Raw genomic sequence first — 22896 nt, 5'->3', positions numbered from 1 at the left:
CCGCCACCCGGCGGAGGAAACTCATTTCGGCCGCTTGTACCCGTGATCTTGTCCTTTCGGTCATAACCCAAAACTCATGACCACCAAAGGTCAATAAACACCCGACTCATCCTGTAAATAAAAACTTCTCCCTATCGGCGTATCATGGATACCCCCAAACAATGTTCCCTCTAATTTTCCATATGCGTCAGCAAAAATGCAAAAACTCCTTCAGTGGAGCACATACGAGCGACATCAGACACCAGCAGCACACCTGTCCCAAACCTAACTAAATACCAAGTTAAATGTTTTATTATTATTATTATAATCAAATGACAGCAGTCATTTCCATGGGATTTTTACCCCTTTCCGATATCGCATTTAGTTCCCACTAAAACATTAAATGTTGCACAATGATATGTAAACATGGGATCATGTGTACATTCTTGTAACGTTCTGTTTGTAACATATATCTTTATTAGTATTTCTTTAATATAATAACATCATTTCATGATTAATATTTATGAATTAATATTAAATTAAGAAAAAAACATTTTATTTTACAAGGGTTCGGTGAATGCGCATATGAAACTGGTGGGGTTCAGTGCCTCCAACAAGGTTAAGAACCACTGGTCTACATTTTCCATTCATTTTAAATCATTTTGTTAATGTCCTGTTTCCATGTCTAGGGTTTCCATGGGGCATTAAAAGCATTAGACTTAGACTAAACTTTATTGATCCACAAGGGAAATTGTTCCACACAGTAGCTCAGTTACTAAAGATGGAAAGTGTAAGGATGGAATGGATAATGCAGGTATAAAGTAGACTAAAAATGTAGCGTATTAGCAATATAAAATATAACATATATGTACCGGATTTGACAAACTGATCCGGAAAGCCGGCCAAACTATTGGCACGCAGTTAGAGGCATTTGTGTCAGTGAGGGATAGGAGGACACTGGACAAACTGCTGGCCATCATGGACAATCCTGCCCACCCACTCCACCAGACAATTGAGGGACAGCGGAGTTCATACTCCAACAGGCTCCTTCAGCTTCGTTCCCACAGTGTTCGATTCAAGAACTCCTTCATTCCGCACTCCATCCAGCAATAAATGACATCTGTCTATTACCTGACACCTGACATGTTAGCTACTTCTCTTTGTTTTTAATGTCTATTTTCTATTTTCTGCTGGATTTACTCTGTCTTTTATGCTGCAGCTGTCATATATACTGTAATATTGTAATTGGTAATTGTTATATATTGTATATATGACATAGACATAATATAATATATCAGTATATATAATATACTGTACATATATTATGTGAATATTACGAATATATGTTATATTTTATATCGCTATATTTAGTCTATTTATACCTGCATTGTCCTTTCCATCATGTAACTTGTTAATAAGCATGCCTGAAACAAATAAACCACATCATACCATACATTATAAGTAGATATAGCAATACTTGGTATATAATTTAAGTAGGTTTAGGTCTTGGGGAGGAACCAAATGTCTTATGTGACACCTATAGGTTGCTAAAAGTTAAAAAATGTATATTAAGCTAAGACTTTTTATTGTATCATAATGCATACTTTCCAACCTTGAGACCTCCGAATTCGAGAGATTGGGGGGGGGGGGGGGGGGTTGAGGTGGCCGGGGTTAAGGGGGGAGGAGTATATTTATAGCTAGAATTCAGTAAAATTTCTTATATATATATATGTATATATATATATATATATACATATATATATATATATAAATAAAATAAATACTTGACTTTCAGTGAGTTCTAGCTATATACAGTATATATATGTATATATATATATATATATATATGTATGTATATATATATATATATATATATATATATATATATATATATATATATATATATATATATATATATATATATATATATATATATATATATAAATAAAATAAATACTTGAATTTCAGTGTTCATTTATTTACACATATACACACACATAACACTCCTCTATTCATTGTTGTATTTGAAAGTGCAATGCTTTGCAGCCAGTAGCACAACCTTTAAAGGAGCATAGGTATGGGCAGTGTAATATTCTGGGTTGGAGTCAATAACCAGGCGAGGTAATGAAGTTACGTCTCTTTACTTCATACTTCAGAACCGACTCCCACACTTGCCGTCAGGGTGCGCAATACAACGTAAACCGTTGGCCAACCAAAAAGTAACCACAGAACACTATACCCAACATTCACCACTTATATCACTCTATTACAGGCAGCATCTGTGAAATTTAATTTGCAGGAGAGGAGTGAGTTTAGGGTTGAATTGTCCATCCTCGTTCTACTCTGTCACTCGTCGTCGCCATGACTGTCTCTTCTTCATCTCCTTCTTGTTGTGTGTGCAGTTGTGCACTCTCCAAAAGCCGTAGATGTTATAATGTGACTGGGCCGGCACGCTGTTTATATAGAGGAAAAGCGGACGTGACGACAGGCTGTCCTCACTCAGGTCCGCACGGACCTGGAGGAGCCGTGCCTTAAGTCCGGCTGGAAATCGGGAGAAATTCGGGAGTCTCCCGGAAAATTCGGGAGAGTTGGCAATTATGTCATAATGGCATCACTGTGAAATACCGTTTTAAAATCCATATATGCCCAAACAAAAACACTTGCCTATTTACTGCCCATTAATTTCATCCTAACATAACACTTGACTTTTACAAGCATTTGTTTTTCCGCAGGTTTCTCAATTTGGCATTACTACGTTGCCATGCCCATGCCTGCATCCACCTTCACCTTGGCAGTTGGTCACTGGCAGCAAGTGACTCCAGAGTCTCTTCATGTGTCCTCCCAGGGAGGTTCAAGCAGTGAAGTAACTTCTATGCTCCACACTGGCAGGTATGCCATTATTAGTTTTTAAAAGTGTTTATATTTTTTTCCGGCCTGTCCGCATTCCATGACCATTTCTTTATTATTCCACCAAACCGCTGGTGAGATTAGGGCACCAAAAATTCCATACATCTTAAATCATCCATGGAGTGTGTGTCAGTAAAGTCTAAGTTTTCATTGTGCTGTATATACACTAGCTTGCTGTGGAGGCAGTGCTTTGGGGTCCCCGTCACACTGCTGTGTCTGCCAGTGGTTTCCAGTAAACCTCCTCCTCCTCGGTTTTTCCTCCCGTGGCAGTCCAGCCGTAGCCTACTGCCGGCCTCAGGAATCTCCCACTACAAGGAAGCCCTTTATTTTCAGTGAATGGCTGGGAAGGAAACTTGGATGTGGCTCCGAAACCCTTTTGGAACAGTCCTGATTGGGAGGATAAAGTCAGCGCTGCCTGTTGGATTTAAGACCGAATACGATTGCATAGTGACACCTTCATATTTTTAGGAGCGGTTTTGAATATATTCCATATTTCCATGGCTTTCATTCCCACGCCTAGAACAAAGAGACACATGGAATGAATATTACACCTCACGCACACTGTGCTCTCTCAATGGGGGAAATGTATAAAAATACTTTTGTTAACCTTGGATTCAACCTTTTCTTTTGACTGTGTTACAGTGGAGACCAGGCCGCCTCTAATAATTCACCCATGTTGGACGACGGCTTCCCTTGTTCTCATGGCGACTACCCTTGTCGATTCAAAGAGCTGTCTGTGATATCCCAGCGTGTGATCCCTCATCGCGTGTTCGCCCCGGTCAGCCTGCTGCAGAAAGCCCAGGTGGAAAGCTTTCCTAACTTGACAGAATATATTATATTGACTGGAAAAGTCAGCTAAACAACAGTCTTTGTTTGCATCGCTATGGCAACAGTACGACGTGCCAACTCAACTTGAGTCATACATTTTAATGCATGTGTTCAGAGACTTTAAAACGCCCCAAACATTTGCACCCTTTGACCTTTCAGTACCCTGTTTGCAAAACCCAATGCTGTTCAGTTTTATACAATAAACAAAACTGAGGCAAACTACAGTTTACTAATCAGCTTCAACCAGCAGAGGCACTGTCAGTCTCAATGAGGTTGCAGTCTAAAGATGTAAAAAACATAACAACCAGTATTTCATGGGAAGCTGAGCTACATCTAAGCTATTTCCACAACTCGTTCAATAAACTTTATTCTGCTTAGTACTACACTGGCATAGAAACAGTAGATCAGTACATTAAACATAACAGATGCATGTGGTGTGTAGTGGTGCTAATTTTAGTAACGAATAAGGAATCAATCAACAGAACAAATATTTTCTATCAGAATACACGTGTATTTTTTTGTGTTTCTTAAAAATCCCCGTCACTCTCCTCATCTTCTGTCTAGATCGGAGTCCTCGCACTGTTGCCGCAATGTTTAGCTGCAGCTCACGCCATTTTGGGAGTCCATCCCTTCCCCCGCCTGGATGTTCTCATTGTGCCATCTGGGTTTTCCAGTCTGGGCATGGCCAGGTAAGGAGACGCTACGGTTGTGACTGCATCATTTGGCACAACTGTGCCAGGTAAAAAAAAATCCTATATATATATAAAGAGGTTTATTTGAAATTTGATTGATTGATTGATTTTTGATTGAGACTTTTATTAGTAGGTTGCACAGTGAAGTACATATTCCGTACAATTGACCACTAAATGGTAACACCCGAATAAGTTTTTCAACTTGTTTAAGTCGGGGTCCACTTAAATTGATGATATAGGGACAGATACAAAAACATAGACATCTGAAACAGTTATCCAATGTATGCATCATAGTGTTTGTAGCCAAAGCTAATTTATAACACTTGTCCCCAACAACAACAGCAACACAGATCCAACATCATTAAAATAGGAAAATAAAATAGAATAAGGCAAAGATGAGTCCATAATAATGATAATAGAAATAATACAGACAAAGTGCAAACTAGATAAAAGCCAATAATATAATTTTGTTGGTTTTTTGAAAGTGACAAGTGCAGGTATACTTTTCAAAGTGTCAGGTAAAGAGTTCCATAGTTGTGGTCCTTTTATTGAAAAGGCAGTCTGGGCAAAATATGTTCTACGGAATGGAACGCAACAGTTGCCTTTTGACATTGCAAGCATACAAGAGCTGGATCAAAAATGTTGCCTTTACAAGTATAAATGGATGACTACAATGTATCCCACCTGTAAAAATCTGCAAATAAAGTTCAGGAACTTTAAGTTCCTGGAGCCATATACACTATATTGCCAAAAATATTTGGCCACCTGCCTAGACTCACATATGAACTTGAAGTGCCATCCCATTCCTAACCCATTGGGTTCAATATGATGTCGGTCCACCTTTTGCAGCTATTACAGCTTCAACTCTACTGGGAAGGCTGTCCACAAAGTTGTGGAGTGTGTTTATAGGAATTTTTGACCATTCTTCCAAAAGCGCATTGGTGAGGTCACACGCTGATGTTGGTCGAGAAGGCCTGACTCTCAGTCTCCGTTCTCATTCATCCCAAAGGTGTTCTATCGGGTCCAGGTCAGGACTCTGTGCAGGCCAGCTCGCCCGGTCAATGTGAGCATACGTATAGCCCAGTTCGATTACACATTGACATACAGGCTGACGGGGGAAATATATGCCTGTTAGCCTTTATGTCGATGTGTGAGCAAACTGACAGGGCAAAATATATTTTCGACAAATAAAACCTATGTGGATATGGGTAGTGTCAGTGCCTATTTCGTTCTCAATATGCTGACACGCTGGGGAAATGCGTTCCAACAGCACGGCTGTCATGGCCATGTGAAACGTGTGGAGACAGCAAAATCACATTATAAAAGTATTCCACATTCGTGTTTGCATATTGTAGACTACATGTACCAAGTTATATGGCAATCTAAAACGTTTGAAACAGTAACCTATAGACATACCTTGGTAAAATGTCTCCTCTTTAGTTTTGGGCGTACAGTCGATCGAGCTGGATTCGGCTGCGTATCTGGCAACCACAGTCACGGAGAGGGGGAGGGGACTACAGAATTTTGACTGTGATTGCAGTACCATTTCTGGCCACATTCTTACATATGGCTCCGTTAAATAAAGGACAAGTGACCATTCCAGTAAACAAACGGCAAGACTACTGTATATATATACATACATTCATACATTATATAACCAAGCTATTTTACGTTAAAAAAAACCTTCATTTTTAAGATGTGGCGACTTATTTTATTCTGTAGTAGTAGTAGTGGCTTCCTTGTTCATTTACGAAATCCAGTCAACTTCCTTTGTTTTCAATTCATCGAACTGCGCATGCAAATGACGTCGAGGCCACATTAGGGCCTGCATTAGGGCCTGTGCGTCTTTGTACTGGAGTCTGATAAAGATCACATTTACTTGCAGTGTAATCAGTCAGGAGGAAAAAATTCAGATTTCGATAAAATCTGATTTGGGCCCTTGCGGAGTAAACATAATCTATCTGTGTTGGCCCTGCGATGTGGTGGCGACTTGTCTAGGCTGTAGCTGGGATAGGCTGCAGCCCCCATTGACCCTGAAAGTGACAAGTGGTTGAAAATGGATGGATGGACGTACAGTGTAGACACTTTCTAGGTTTCAACAAAAAACAAGACTGGTACATTCACCTGAACTAAATGCAAACTGTCAAATGAGACTCAGAAGTGTAAGAAAACTAGATAAAACATCAGAACAGCACCATTATCATGAGGAGCTTATGATGAATAAACAAATATTTTATTACTCAAGAAATTAACATTTATTACCACATAAACACACACTCAAATTCTGTTTTATGCATTTTGTGGATCCGCTTTTATTACCAATTCATGATATAATAACATCTTGAAAATAACATGCACCAGTGGAATGTTTTTTTTGTTTTTTGGGGGGGAAAACACAAAAAAGTTTGCTCATCAAAACTGTATTTACTGGGAAATTGCTCAACAAGGACTTATAAATCCTAGCATTATATGTTTCGACCTTTTCGGAATTTGAGCTGTAAGATTCAAACTAACAAAGAAAACATTAAGCTTGGCTGCTGCACAGCAGTGTTGATGCTATAATCTGCTGCCTGAGGTTTAGCTCACTGTTTCTAGAGTGCGATTGATTGCTTGTTTCACTTGTTAAAAAAACACCATAATCTTCTTTCCACAGAAGTCTTTACTATTTTAAAATGTCCAATTGTAGTTATCTCGCTATGTAGGTTTTTTCTATTCTTTTTAGTCTTCTTATCCTGCCTTCTTCCCCAAAAGCTCTCGCTCACCTCTTATATGAGTTATATGAGTCCAAGTTTAGACGGCAGGCTGTCATGTCCACACTATGGACATGTGTTGACGTGTGTTTGAGTGCAGTTTAAGCCTGTTGATGTGCAAGGGCAGAGAAGGAGCAAGACGTTTTCACGGTCCTCGCCCACTAGATACATTGCGTATTATGCATTTTATTGTTTCGTCTTAAAGGCCTACTGAAACCCACTACTATCGACCACGCAGTCTGATAGTTTATATATCAATGATGAAATCTTAACATTGCAACACATGCCAATACGGCCGGGTTAACTAAAGTGCAATTTTAAATTTCCCGCAAAACTTCCGGTTGAAAACGTCTATGTTTGATGACGTGTGCGTGTGACTTCAATGGTTGAAACGGAAGTATTCGGACCCCATTGGATCCAATACAAAAAGCTCTGTTTTCATCGCAAAATTCCACAGTATTCTGGACATCTGTGTTGGTGAATCTTTTGCAATTTGTTTAATGAACAATGAAGACTGCAAAGAAGAAAGCTATAGGTGGGATCGGTGTATTAGCGGCGGACTACAGCAACACAACCAGGAGGACTTTGAGATGGATAGCAGACGCGCTATCCGACGCTAGCTGCCGACCTCACCTTGACTTCCTCCGTCTCCGGGCCGCCGACCGCATCGGTGATCGGGTGAAGTCCTTCGTCGCTCCGTCGATCGCTGGAACGCAGGTGAGCACGGGTGTTGATGAGCAGATGAGGGCTGGCTGGCGTAGGTGGATAGCTAATGTTTTTAGCATAGCTCAGTGAGGTCCCGTAGCTAAGTTAGCTTCAATGGCGTCGTTCGCAACAGCATTGTTAAGCTTCGCCAGGCTGGAAAGCATTAACCGTGTAGTTACAGGTCCATGGTTCAATAGTATTGTTGATTTTCTGTCTATCCTTCCAGTCAGGGGTTTATTTATTTTGTTTCTATCTGCAGTTAAGCCCGATGCTATCACGTTAGCTCCGTAGCTAAAGTGTTTCGCCGATGTATTGTCGTGGAGATAAAAGTCACTGTGACTGTCCATTTCGTGTTCTCGACTCTCATTTTCAAGAGGATATAGTATCCTAGGTGGTTTAAAATACAAATCTGTGATCCACAATAGGAAAAGGAGAAAGTGTGGAATCCAATGAGCCAGCTTCTACCTAAGTTACGGTCAGAGCGAAAAAAGATACGTCCTGCACTGCACTCTAGTCCTTCACTCTCACGTTCCTCATCCACGAATCTTTCATCCTGGCTCAAATTAATGGGGTAATCGTCGCTTTCTCGGTCCGAATCGCTCTAGCTGCTGGTGTAAACAATGGGGAGATGTGAGGAGCCTTTCAACCTGTGACGTCATGCTACTTCTGGTACAGGCAACGCTTTTTTTTATCAGCGACCAAAAGTTGCGAACTTTATCGTCGATGTTCTCTACTAAATCCTTTCAGCAAAAATATGGCAATATCGCGAAATGATCAAGTATGGCACATAGAATGGATCTGCTATCCCCGTTTAAATAAAAAAAATTCATTTCAGTAGGCCTTTAACCTTACCCTGTCCTCTTCACCTTCTACCCACTCTGTTTTCTGTCATTTCTTCTATTCTGAGGACAAAAAAAGTCATGTTTCCTACGGTATTGGCTTTTTTCAGCTCTCAATTTTGTTTTTTTCAGCGTTTCAGCCGTGTGTTTGCTGTCTTTGTTTCTATCGATTTTTATATTTTCTCGAGCAATACAGCTGGCAGACGGTGTGCCTATATATAAATATATAAACAAAGTCCTACTGCTATTATACTGTCGCTGTAAGAATAAAGCTCAAATTAAACAATGAAGCAAGAATAAAGACCACTAACTTTTGGCATTGCCTGTGTTGACAAATCATATTTTGGGTGTTCAGTAAACATTGTTCCAGTGGGTCTTTTTCTAGACTGGATATGAGCTCATCTCTGCAAATGTCCACGCTGTGCAAATACTTGACGTCACAGTCTAAGATTAGCTTCAATCACAAACATTTGGAGAGTGTCAGGGTTGCAGCGAGGGCCAGTTCTCAACTTTGCACATTTATTACTGCAAATGTTCCCCGAATGCCCTTTGATCTAAACCCCACGCCTTATAAAACGTTTTCCTTCTTCTGTGCTGTATTTAGTTTTGAAAGAACATCAAGTTCTTACACAGTGTTTCTGATAGATTTTATTTCCTCAGTAGAATTGCTCCCTGGCACTCACATACTGTTTTTCCTCTTATAGTAGTGAACGTCTAGATGATGTGTCACAATTAATTGTCCGTTTGAAACACATAAGAGCATTATCTCAGTTATGGATTTAATTCCGAGCCCAACTCTGTTGCTAACCAAAACAGCAGCACCTCCCAAGGATTTCTCTGTGCTAAAGTTACTACTCTGATCATTTGAGCAAGTTCCCTGCACTTTTTAAAAACGGGGTCCTTTTTGACTACTGTTCCTTGCACCACAATGTTATGTGCATCTTTGTTTAATATTCTGTGCCTTCAGATTAATAATGGCCTACCAGCCTAGGTTATTTGGATGAATAGATACATAAATAAATAGATCATTTATCCGTATTGTGTGTATGTTATTATAGATATTGTGGTGAGATTTAAGGGTGAGAGAAAAATAAGCACAAAGGCGACGTTAATGACTAAATTATTTTAAGAATTAAGATAAAAGTAAATAAAATAGGTATGAATACAACAAATATGGTGAATATAAGCATGATAAATAAATATGAAATGACTCAATTACATTATAAATCATTTTGCTACTCAAAGTTGTACTGTGTATGATAGCTTACAGATGAAAAATAACCTAAAGCATAGCTTACTGTTTTTTTTTTGCCTTTTTCCCTACAATAGTCATTCTGTATGCATTTTCATTTGACATATAATAATGATAATGACAATTCATTTTATTTATGTTCAGTTCAGTTTCACTTTATATCGAACATGCATACGATTACAATGTAATGCATCACACAATTCCAGTTGTTTCATTACAGCACGTCAGAAAAGGAGTAGGAAGAAGCAGAACTTATTTAATCCTACCCCTTTTCATACCATAACAATTTTATCCAATTTCCTTGTTCTGGGTTTCACTATGTAAAGCGCTATATGAATATAATTCACTTCACTTCACTTCTGTAACAGAACAGTGAACAAATAAATAATATACCATAGTAAGCATACAAATATTAAATACATAAATAATTTTTGTCTCAATAAAAAAAAAAAGGGTTCAAGATGTTCGTGATAATTCTTGTTCTGTGTACTTTGTGAACACTTGTAGTTTGAACCGTCTCTTAAAGTGAATCATATTAGTGCTTTGTTTGATTTCTTTGGTTAATCCGTTCCATAATTTAATTCCACATACTGATATACTAAAAGTGTTAAGTGTTGTACGAGCATACAAATATTTTAAATTAGCTGTTTTGCATTTAGCTGTTTGCAAATGCACCAAATCGTTGAATTTCAATAATTGTGATTTAATAAATAAAGGGTTTGTATGTTCTCTATATCCAACATTATGTATTATTCTAATTGATCTTTTTTGTAACAGAGTTAGTATTTATTTATGTATTTATTTATAAAAGTTAAGTATATTAATAAAACAAACTGTAAATCAACATAACATGTGCAAAATGAAAGAGAACATTGTATTATGAAATGTTTCTTTCAGCATTAAAAGCAGTTTTGAAGAGGTAGGTTTTTAACAGTCTTTTGAAAGTTGTGGGGTTATGACATGAGCGGATAGAAATGGGGAGAGAGTTCCAGAGGGAGGGGGCAGCAATGGAGAAGGTTTGGTGTCGGGTTCTGTGGGTTAGGCTTCATCTGTTCATGCTCATAGACTCAGATTGGTCAGATGAAGTCTAAATGCCAACAGGAATCACATTTTAATGACTGCTGTTGGAATTGACAGAGGGGTCACTCTTTGGCAATTTAACAGTTGTTTTTACACCACAATTGGGCAAAACCATTCCTGCTTCAGCACGCCCGATTTTTAGTTAGAGAATATCTTGAGGAGATCTGACCAATTAAAGTCTATGAGCATGAACTGATGAAGTGTGCTTGGATTAGAGGCCAAACGTGTTCTGTGACGAACTGAAGAGTCCAGTTGCATTCAATTGAATATCTAAGAAAAGTAAATTAAATAAATAGCAGTTTAAAAAAAAAAAATTAAATGTATAATAATGCTGATAATAAATTGAATATGGATGGTTTATTGAGTAAATGTCTTCCCCCTAAAAGACACCGGGACTTTGCTGCAGTTGAGTAATAATAAAGGCTCCTGAACGTATTGGAAATACGGTCCGCCTGCTTGCTAAAACTCAATTTCGGGGAAAAGATTTAGGAACTTAATTAAACTTCGGACAGCACCAGCATTGACTCCCTATAAAACTCCACATGGGTTTCAACTAACTTGAATTCTCCCTTCGTTGCGGGTGGTTTGGCTCTCATGGTGCCCACGCACTTAACCACAGGGTGGTGCCTTCGGAAGGTCGGGTAGGTCAAACAAAATGCAAAATTGAGATGGAGATGGCACAAGGGAGTGGGTTTCGCAACAGGCCAGAGGACCCCCAGGATGTGGGAGAGGATGTGCGGATTATTCCCAGCAACAAAAGCCATTAGCATCTGGATGGACTTCAGAGAGGGGTGCTATTTAATCTGGAGATTGGGAGGCATGTGGGCCCCAGCGCTTGGGATGGGGGCCAAGTGCAGATTTTGTGCAGTGCCCCCGTGGAAACAGCAGTATTGGAGGGGCCTGTGGCAAGGAGGCATCAAGCTGTTGTAGTATGATTCAGAAGAAAGGGGAGGGTAAAGATTTAGACAGGCAGAGGATTCACAGTGGTGTGAAGTTTTTATACCCAGATACACAGTGGGAGGGCAGGAAATGGGAGATTAAGGAGTCAAGTAAGGGCAGGTCTCTGCATTCATGCGGTCTAAAAACACACACTTTTACGTGTGAACAAGACGAGAAAATATAGGCATGACACCAGTCAGCAGTTCAACGGATTTACCATTTTAGGTGCTTTTATGTAACTATGAGAAGTCTTCCTTTTCAACATAAACCTGTTCTTCTTTTGTCAGCTGGATTTCTTTCAGTCAGCAGATTTTTTTATTTAGAAAAACAAATTGACACACCAAAAAGGGACACTACAAAAATGTGAGAGCTAAAAAGGGGAAAGTTGTAAAAAAAATGGTTTCAAATGTGGAAATTCTTGTTGACAAGCACATATTTTATTTTATTTTTATCAGCGGTCAGCACAGCAAGTCAGTTGCATGAATGGTTTTGTCTCTGTTTTTACACCAGATGCCTTGGCCGGGAATCCATGCCATGAAAGACAGAAACATATACCATGACACCACGCGGGGTTATAACAACACTTGTGTTTAGAGCAGTGGTTCTTAACCTGGGTTCGATCGAACCCTAGGGGTTCGGTGAGTCGGCCTCAGGGGGTATAGACACATCCGAATTATCGTGTGAATAAAAACTTCTCCCTATCGGCGTATTATGAATACCTCCAAACAATGTTCCCTCTAATTTTCCATCTGATTTGCAGGTTTTTTGATTGATTGATTGAAACTTTTACTAGCAGATTGCAAAGGAAGAGAATACATTATATGAAACAGTACAGTTTACACAGTACAGTACATATTCCGTACAATTGACCACTAAATGGTAACACCCGAATACATTTTTTAACTTGTTTAAGTCGGGGTCCACGTTAATCAATGCATGGTAATGTGTGTAAGGTGTTGCTGTGTGTTCATGCACTATGTTGGTTTTGTACTTTGAACAAGGTGATGTTCATGCACGGTTCATTTTGTGCACCAGTAAAAAAAAACATAACTTTTTCTTGAATTTGAAAAAAAAACAACATTTTATTTTTCACTAAAGAAGGCTTCGGTGAATGCACATATGAAACTGCTGGGGTTCGGTACCTCCAACAAGGTTAAGAACCACTGGTTTAGAGGATATGTCATCATTGCTGTGAGTTAATAAGGTTAATTAGATTGTCCAGGGTGTACCCCGCCTTCCGCCCGAATGCAGCTGAGATAGGCTCCAGCACCCCCCGCGACCCCGAAAGGGACAAGCGGTAGAAAATGGATGGATGAATGGATGGATGGATTGTCAAGCCCTTCTTACACTGTTTTTGAAAAACAGAATTGTCGTGTCTTTTTTTTGCCCACTCTTCTATAAAAACAACACCAACAGAAAAGATGGGTACAGCCCAGTAATGTTACACCTTTGTAGGTAGTTTTAGAATTGTAACAGAAGCGGATCATTGCATGAAGGAAAGATGACGTGTCTTCATGGTCTTTCTTAAGTAGATAGTAATGTCTCTGTCATGTCTGTGATCATGTTTTGTTTAGTTATGTCCTGTTCGGTTTTTGGACTCTTTTTAGTTCCTGTTTTCACTCCATTGTTTTGTCACCATGGTTACCCACTAGTTTCACCTGTTGCACATTTTGATTCACGCACCTGTCACTAATCATGTCTGTGTTATTTAAGCTTGTCATTTTCTGTTGGTCGTCCTGGCGATATTACCTCTGTTACGTCAACTACCCATGCTACCCATGATACTCATGTTTATTATAGTTCATGCTGTTCGTTCTGGTCACAGTAAGTGTTATTTATTTCATGTCCATAGTTTTGCCTTTGTGCTAGTTTTTTGTTTCATAGTCAAGTTTGCATTTCCGCCTTGTGCGCGCTTTTTGTTTGTACCTTTTTATAGTTATTATTAAATCATGTCCTTACCTTCACGCCGTGTCCGCACCAATTTCTTTGCATCTCGGGAAAACAAACCCCGCCATAGTCCACGTCCTGACAGTCAAGCCCCGTTCATACCGCTTTAAAAGTCGACTTGTTACTACCTCAACAGCACTGACACAAAATGTTTACGATGTCGACCTGTTAATTTTCCATCTTTTGAACAGAGGCAGGACGTTGTTTATGTCTAAGAATATCACCGCAATTCCAAGTTAAGGGTGTTGTGAAGGTAAACTCTAGATTCTCCTTCCCTGGTGTGTTGGAAGCAATTGTCACAGTCCGACAAGTATTTTGTAATTACGTCATACATCAGACTTTCTGATTGCGGTGGGATACCGTAACCCTGTATAAAATGGCACACATATGCAAGAATATTGTAATATCATGAGTTTAGTTTAGTTTATTCTTCTTCTTCGGTCAATGGTCAACAAAATAAACAAACAATTGTACATTCATAGATTGAAAAAGAAAATGTTGCAGACCGAAAGGGTTTAGGCTGAAGTTGAACACTTATTGCGCCTAACCCTATAAACAATGTCAAGTACAAGATGAACTTCCGAAAATTATGAAATGTCCTTTGTACAACATATTATAAATACACATTATACACAACATAAACACAGTTAAATTATATACACAGTAAAGGCATGTGAAATATCCTTGCACACGTGTTAAACCTTTGCACCAATTACATACTATATACTGAGTAAACAGCACAGGTGGATCTACTGTTACGTCACTGACAATTTTGTAGGATCTCTGTCTATAATAGGTTGCACAACAGTCCGCTTGAATAAGGACCAAATGGGGGCAATTCTAATCTGAACCTGATCTAGCAGATGGATGGGTGCTATGTTTCCAAACAGCCTGCTTAAGATAAGCAAATATGGTTAGTTAGGGCTACTAGCGAGGGGAAATCTCCTTGTGGCATCTTGACTGCGTTTTCTGACTGGGAGTGACAGGAAGGGCACTGCATTTCCTCTCCCCTCTTTGAAGCTGTGTTCCAAAGTCTCCGCTGGACTTACTGTACCAATCTGATTCGAGTGTGAAAATCTAGTGCACGGAAGCGAAATGAGGACATGCCAGAGAGAGTGGTAAATCCCCCACTGAACCTTTTTGTTGAGAAATGACATAAGTGTTGAAATGGGCTTTTTAGTGGTGTGGGTGATAGGGGTGTTGTTTTGCTTGGCTGCTGACACACAGATTCCTGTGCTTGTCTTGATATGAATACATGTATTGTTGGTAAAATGGATGTGATATGTGTTCAGGGTGGGCGTGTGGGGTGATGTCAGAGGAATGCCACACATATGTCATTGTCATGATGTTTTCACACAGGCAAAAAAAGATGACCCCTACGCTTCTTGATAGTAGACTTTTGATAAGCCTGCACGCATGCAGTGTCTGCATGTTTCATTGTAATCCTGTTTATGGCTGAAATACTTTTAAGACCTCTTTCTATTATATTCCTAATCCTCTTTTCTTTATTGATTCAATTTAAGCCACCATCAACTGATAGGTGGCTGTCTGAACAAAATTGGGTAAAAAGGATCATATACCTTTTGTTTCTAATGCACCCATATAGCTGTCAAAGGCATGAGACACAAATTATGGTACGGTATATACCTCTTGACCTTACTAGAATGTTCAGCCTGACTTCAGTTGACTGCATGTTTATGGTCGTGCAGGAAGTTACAATGGCCATGGTCCCCATTTGGGAGGAAGTTTGTAGCTGAACCGCCTAAAGGTTTTTTTTGGCACCCTGCTGGATGCTATTTTACTGCCGTGCTCTTCTTTATTGAAACAAAACCTTTTTAAAGTTTTACTGGAGTAGAACCAGTAGTTACCATCCAGTAATTAAAAAATTCCTGGTTTGTGTAACCGTTCAGTTAAATCTAGCCTTGAAGCTGGAATTGTCATAATCTTTCATGACAGTTTTTGTTTTGTGTTGCATTCTTCCTGTATTTGGTGTTTGTTTCTGTTTTCAGCGCTCTTACCTCCCTTTTCTTTTTCCTGTGGGAGTGCTGATTCCTCACACCTATTCCATATTGCAATTAGGAGGATTTATTGGCGAGCTCTGCCTGGCATGCCAAGATGGATTATTGTATTCTGTATGGTGTATATTGTCATTGCTTTATTTGCCGCTGCCACATGCTATATAGCCTTTTGTTTTTACAGTTCTTCATTTTGTTATGAGAATCAAACTGTTTTTGCCATCTCCTGTCTCCGCACCTTGAGGTCATGACTACCGCTACCATGCAGGTTCGTGACAGAATAATTCTGCCAACAAGTGACTTTGCGGACACAACAATCGGTGAAATGGAGCCTGCTTTCTGGACCGGATGCTTCCTGGAGGAATAGGAGGCCAGGGCGCTCATATTATGAGTACGCACAAAAAACAGGTGTAAGCCCTTTTTCACAGCACAGATGAGATGTGCAGTATCCAACTTCATGCTTCACGTTGTCACACTTTGGCGACATACAGAGGTGGCCGTTTGGGCTCGCCAACATTTTTCTTACTTTTAACAATGTCAAAAGATTGAGGCAAGAACACAAAATTAACTTCTGTATCTCCATATATTGTAGAGCAGGGGTGCTCACACTTTTTCTGCAGGCGAGCTACTTTTCAATTGATCAAGTCGTGGGGATCTACCTCATTCATATATAATTTATGTTTACTTTTTTATGAAATATATGTTTTTGTTAACAAGTTAAAGGTGTTTAATGATAATACAAGCATGTGTAACACATATAGTTAATATTGTTAATAAGTTAAAGGTGTTTAAAGATAATACAAGCATGTTTAACACATATAGATTCCTTTCTTTCATGAAGACAAGAATATAGGTTGGTGTATTACCTGATTCTGATGACTGGCATTGATAGAAATCAGACAGTGGTGCTGATAACGTCCGCATTTTCGAATGGAGGAGAAAAAAAGTCCTCCTTTCTTTCCAATACCACATGAAAGTGGTTGGTTTTTGGCGTCTTATTTGTCCAGCTTCCGTACTCCTTTGTATACACTTTACAAGAAATACTTTGGCGGCGAACTCCGTAGCTTGCTAGCTTGTGCACGCCAGCTTTCTGAGACTCTTATTTTGTTAGCGCAGGCAGGATGAAGCAGCGCTTTTATTGTGCAACTGTGCAGTCGGTCTTTGGAGTTTTGACGACAGGTACGGCGCCAGAGTCTGTTGAAATAAAGTGTTTCTCGCCTTCCTGTCGGTAATTTTAATGAGCTGGCAGCAGCCAGCGTCATCTCAGAAGACCCTCGGGTACCGTGAATGTCAATCAAGTGACGAAAGTGACGTCATAGTGAAGATTTATGATCGCTCATTTTTAGGACTATTTTTTTAATGCCTGGCTGGCGATCGACTGACACAACCTCCGCGATCGACCGGTAGCTCACGATCGACGTAATGAGCACCCCTGTTGTAGAGGGTTACCAGAAGGGCTTTGGGCCACTCTGCCATTTTTATCCAGTTGTAATAATAATCAATATGTTCCTTATTCATAGTTATATCTGTCAGTAAACTCGTTATGGAAGCGCTAAAAAAAAAATACAACATGACTGACGGGGAGAAGACGCAGTGAAAGGGGGCTTGGCCTGAAGTAGGACTTTGCCACGTAATATAAAACCGCCAAAAAAACGGCGCATTCAGAAGAGACAGTCAGAAAGCGGCTGAAAGATGGTCTGTAAAACAAAATCTATGCACAATTTTGACCAAAGATCCACCAGTACATGTTATGTAGACCAGTGGTTCCCCAACCACTGGGCCGATTGGTACCGGGCCGCACAAGAAATTAAAAAAAAAAATAATACAATTTTTTTTTTGTTTTTTTGATTATATTACATCCGGAGATGCTTTCCTCTTCATTCACCTTAGGTGAATGGAGCCTTGGCCGGGAGGACTTGATATCATCAGATGGTATCCAGCGGTCATTGGGTGTTTCGACCCTGAACCATAACACCCTACCGCTGGTGGGCCGGCAGTGGTGGCCAAGTCACTGCCTATCTCCTCCTCCTGGCTTCCAGCTCATCTCGTCTCTCCTGCTCCATAACCAGCAAGAGGCTCTCTCTGCTGCCTCCCCCATCCTGCTAGCGGCTGTCTTTCTCTCCTTCCCTGTTATTCCCAAGGCTGTGAGCATTCTCCATACCGACTGGGCAGGGAATCCTCTGCAGCCGACCTCGACCGGGAACAGCCATGCCTGCCATCCTTTTCCCCTGCAGTCATTCAAAAGGTCCTGGTATTTGGCACTTTTCCTTTCGAAGGCTTGGTCGCACCCTTCTTCCCATGGGACTGTGAGTTCTATGAGAATGATCTTCTTTGCCTCTTCAGACCACAGCACCACATCCAGTCTCAGGGTTGTCTGGACAACCTGGGGGAACTGAAGCCTTCCTCCCAGGTCTACCTTCATGTCCCAAGAACGGGCCATTTGCAATAGGCTCTTCCTTGATGTTGCTGTGGTTGGTGGCTTTTCTCCCTCCCTCACAAACTGGATTGATGTTGTTCTCCCTTGTGGTTGCCGTTTCTTGCATCTCTGCTGCTCCAGGGTGTTAGCCAGTGTCATGAGCACCTTGTCATGACGCCATCTGTATCTCCCTTGGGTGAGTGCTGTTTTACACCCTGACAAGATGTGCGCCATGGTACCCTTCTGTCCGCAAAGCTTGCATAGTGGATCCTCTCTCATGCCCCATCTGTGCAAGTTTGTTGGAGTCGGGAGTGTGTCATACACTGATCTCAGCAAGAAAGAGATGCGGAATGGTTCCAGCTTCCATAGATCCGCCCACGTGATCTTTCTCTTGGGGAGGTCCCATTTGGTCCAGGCTCCCTGGGACGCTAGTTCCACTGCTCTGGATTTCCGACCTTCCTCTTCCAGGTTTCGTACTTCCTCCTGGATCATAGCGCTTCTTTCTCTGGGTTCTGCCTTACTTCACTGTTGGACATGGGAAGTTCCAAGACCCTGTCTTCCTGTGCATGGCGTTCCTATGATGTCACGTAGCCTCAACATGCTCTCAGCTTGTGCAACAGATGTGTCAGCTGCCCACTTGCGTCCTGATCTTGTAGTGACGCCTGCGTGTCTGACTTGTTCGTCCTGGGAGTCTCTGTATGTCATTAAGACTCTGCACTTTGCTACCTTGAATTCCTTCACCACGGATGACAAGGGGAGCTGGAGCTGTCCTGATCTTATGTAGAGGCCTACTGATGTGAAGCTTGGAGGGATTCCCTGCCATTTTCTGAGGTACTTATTGACTTTTCTCTCCACTCCTTCTACGCATGTCATAGGGATGTCATACACCGTCAACAGCCACATGAGTCTTGGTAACAGTCCATGTTGGTAGAGCCATATTTTGAATTTACCAGGGAGTCCTGATTTTTCAATCCTCTTCAGCCACTCCTCTGTCTGCTTCTCTGTACTGGTGATGTTGTTCCTGTCAGTAAGTGAGCTGTCAAACCTCTTTCCAAAGCACTTTATAGGGTTCTCCTCAATTGATGGAATCACTTCTCCTTGCACTTGCAGCTTGAACCTGTTCGTCAGTTTACCTTTCCGGATAACCATGCTCCTTGATTTTTTGGGCTTAAACTTCATTCTGGACCATGTTGCCATGTGGTCCAGAACTGTTAGCACCCATCTCGCCTCCACATGGGTTGTGGTCGTCACGGTGAGATCGTCCATGTAACCTCTTATTGGGGGTTGTCGAATGCCTGATTCCATTGCTGGTCCTCTGGCTTCTTTCCCAGCAGCTGTTATGAGGAGGTTCATACCCATGATGAAGAGGATGGGGGAGATTGTGCATCCAGTTACGATTCCCTTTTCCAGGTTTTGCCACTGAGTTGTGAAATTGGCTGTTTTGAACCGTATCTGGATGCCACCAAAGTAGCTGATTATCATTCGCTTGATGTGCAGAGGGATGTGGTAATGGTTTAGTGCAGTGTGAATGAGGGTGTGAGGGATTGCTCCGTAGGCGTTAGCCAGATCGAGCCAGACAACAGTCAGGTTGCCTTTGCTTGCTTTGGCCTCCCGGATCATCTGACTGAGAACTCCGGTGTGTTCCAGGCATCCAGAGAAGCCTGGAATTCCACCTTTCTGGATAGAGGTGTCAACATATCCGTTCTCCGTCATGTATAAGGTCATCCTTTTTGCCAGTACAGAAAAGAAGATTTTGCCTTCTACGTTTAGAAGTGATATTGTACGGAATTGATTTATGGTTGAGGAGTTCTCTTCCTTTGGCACAAAACAGCCTTCTGCCCTCTTCCAGCATGATGGAATGGTGCCCTTTTTCCAGATCCTCCGGAACAGCATCCACAGCTTCCTAAGGAGCATCGGGCATTTCTTATACACCTTATAGGGTATACCACTGGGGCCGGGGGCAGATCCTGTTCTGGCCTTTTTCACCACCTCTTGGATTTCCTTCCAGGATGGTTCACTGATGTTGAGCTCCTTTCTTGGTTTTTCCAAGCTGTTGATGTTATGGTTGGCACCCAGGGCCTGGTTTTTGCAGGTGTCATTGTGGGTTTCCCTTAAGAACGCCTCCACATCTTCCCTCGAGCTGGTCAGCATTCCGGATTTTGCTTCACCCAGTAGTTTCTTGGTGAATGTGAAAGGGTCTTTGGTGAACTGTGCTCTTCTGTTCTCCCTCTCCTTCCTCCTCTTCCGAATGCTTTCTGCTCTACGGAGTCTACAAAGACGTTCCCGGAGTTGCCTTGTCAGATCCTTGATGCCTTCCTTTTCCTCGACTGTGGCTCTTTTGAACTGTTTGTTTAGAGTTTTAATTTCCTTCCTTAGGCGATGGATTTCTCTTTCTCTTCTGCTTGGCTGATGCGCCATTTTGGTGTTAACCTTCTTGTCCTCCATCCCAAAACGCTCCCTTGCCAGATTGTACGTTATTGTTGTGAGTGTATTGACTTTCTGTTCAGCTGTTCCTGCTAGTGTGGCTTCTAGCACTTTGTCGAGGTCTTCATCTAGTTGGTTCCATTCTTTGGTGTCACTCATCTTGGGCCACTTAATTCGTTCTCTCACAGGGTGGGTTTGGCTCTCTGAAGAGGTATGGGGTGAATCCCGCCTGAGGTCTTGAGGTGGCACAGGTGCTGAGAAACACAATATATACATTGTATATCAATATAGATCAATACAGTCTGCAGGGATACAGTCCGTAAGCACACATGATTGTATTTCTTTATGAAAAAAAAAACCAAAAACTTTTTTTTTTAAAATGTCCCCCGGTTTGTGGGACAAATTTTCAAGCGTTGACCGGTCCGCAGCTACAAAAAGGTTGGGGACCACTGATGTAGACCACAAAGAAGTGTTTTAAGTGTAGTAAAAAAAACAAAAAAACGGTACATGTGAGGAATATGCTTTAAAAATACCAAACTGAATTTAGCAGGTTTATAATAACATTGCACTTAGGACTTGAAGCATTTTCTCAAGGATTCTTGTAAAGTGATGTGGCATTAGGGCGAGGTCTCACCTGTCTATGCCAACAGTAATTTGTTCATTTGCCATTGATGATTCCAGTTGACGACTCTAATGCTGATTTATTGCTAGAAGTGGCAAATTTGCCTTTTTTTGTTGTACACGTCACCGGCTGTTTGACTTGGCACGTCACACCAGCCATCATTCGAGTTGAAATGGACCGTGACAAGAACTTCATAGTTGTTTTAATGATACAGGAAATTTGCTCAGACAGCAGAGCCTGTGCAGTTCTTAGACGTTTAGAGGGTAGGTGTAAACCTTTGTAAGGATCAGTGGAGAATTTTCTCTCTCATGAAGTCTATGAATATTCTCATTCATCCAGGTCATTATAATCTCAGGGCATTCAATCAATCGCAACTGGAATGTTTGTTTTGTCTTAGAAGACGTTTTGCCTCTCATCCTAGTAGGCTTCATCAGTTCATGCTTATAGACTTAGATCGGTCAGATCAAGTCTAGCGGCTGGTGCCAAAACCCCAAATATTTATACTCCAATACCAGAAGGGTGTGCATGGGCAAGGATGATTTCGCCCTATCGTAGTGAGAAAAACAACTGTTGAGATGCAAACAAGCAATCCTACTGTCAGTGCCAACAGCAGTCGTTAGTGTAATTTCTCCTAGTTAGCATTGAGGTTTGGCAGAACAATCGCTATGGATCGACCACTAATCGCCCAAAATAGTCGTAATCACCCAAGTTTACATTCCATTCAGTTGTAAACAAATGGTACAAAGGAGCATCTGCGACCAATATGTTTCTAACTCCTGTTATTTGTTGGAGGCTAAATTGGAGAGTTTTTTTTAGGAATGGTTGAAAGGACGGTGTTGTATGTGGGAGATAAGTGGTGTCGCAGACCACCTCCTCCGTTCAGGGATGGTATTTTCAACCTTGACATAGATGGCTTCCCTCACTCCTCTTTCGTACCATCAGTCCTCCCTGTCCAGGCATTTGAGGGAAGCCCTAAAAACCTGTAGTTACCCCAGTTGGTTGTTTGTGAAAAGTGCATCCAGTTCTGGATGAAACAAAAGATGAGGAGGAAAAAAGGAACAGACGCAAAAATATTGTCATCCTACATGTATCAGATCTATCTGAGAAACTCAGAAGAATTTGTAACCAACACAACGTCCCAGTACACTTCAAACCAGACAACACCCTCAGACAGAGACTAGTGCATCGTTAAGACTGGACACCCCACACTTACAAAAACAATCTTGTGTATCCTATCCAGTGTAATGATGAATGCACTGATTCATATATTGGAGGAACTAAACAACCACTAAGCAGACGTATGACACAGCATAAACGACCAAACTCTTCAGGCCAAGACTCAGCTGTTTACCTGCACCTCAGGGAGAAACAGCACTCCTTTGAGAACAAAAATTTACATATTCTGGCCAGGGAGGATGAATGGTACGAAGAAGGAGTGAAGAAAGACATTTATGTCAAGGTTGAAAAACCATGCCTGAACAGAGGAGGTGGTCTGCGACAC

At 41.1% G+C, this 22896-nt stretch overlaps 1 protein-coding gene across 4 annotated transcripts in view; it reads left to right on the top strand.

Annotated features, from left to right (window-relative positions):
- aopep (aminopeptidase O (putative)) overlaps window positions 1-22896 on the top strand; it is a 203733-nt gene that overhangs the window by 1600 nt on the left and 179237 nt on the right. For all 4 annotated transcript variants that reach the window (XR_009821729.1, XM_062025735.1, XM_062025734.1 and 1 more), the window contains 3 exons: window positions 2712-2868; window positions 3529-3688; window positions 4279-4403. Coding sequence is in view for 3 of the 4 variants with exons in the window: in XM_062025735.1 (XP_061881719.1) it covers window positions 2712-2868; window positions 3529-3688; window positions 4279-4403 (442 nt within the window). In the remaining variant the exon portion in view is untranslated. The remainder of the gene's footprint in view (window positions 1-2711; window positions 2869-3528; window positions 3689-4278; window positions 4404-22896) is intronic.

Source organism: Entelurus aequoreus, linkage group LG17 (genome assembly GCF_033978785.1).
Source record: "Entelurus aequoreus isolate RoL-2023_Sb linkage group LG17, RoL_Eaeq_v1.1, whole genome shotgun sequence".
NCBI classification, from domain to species: Eukaryota; Metazoa; Chordata; class Actinopteri; order Syngnathiformes; family Syngnathidae; genus Entelurus; species Entelurus aequoreus.
This window is presented reverse-complemented; position numbering and strand designations above follow the sequence as displayed.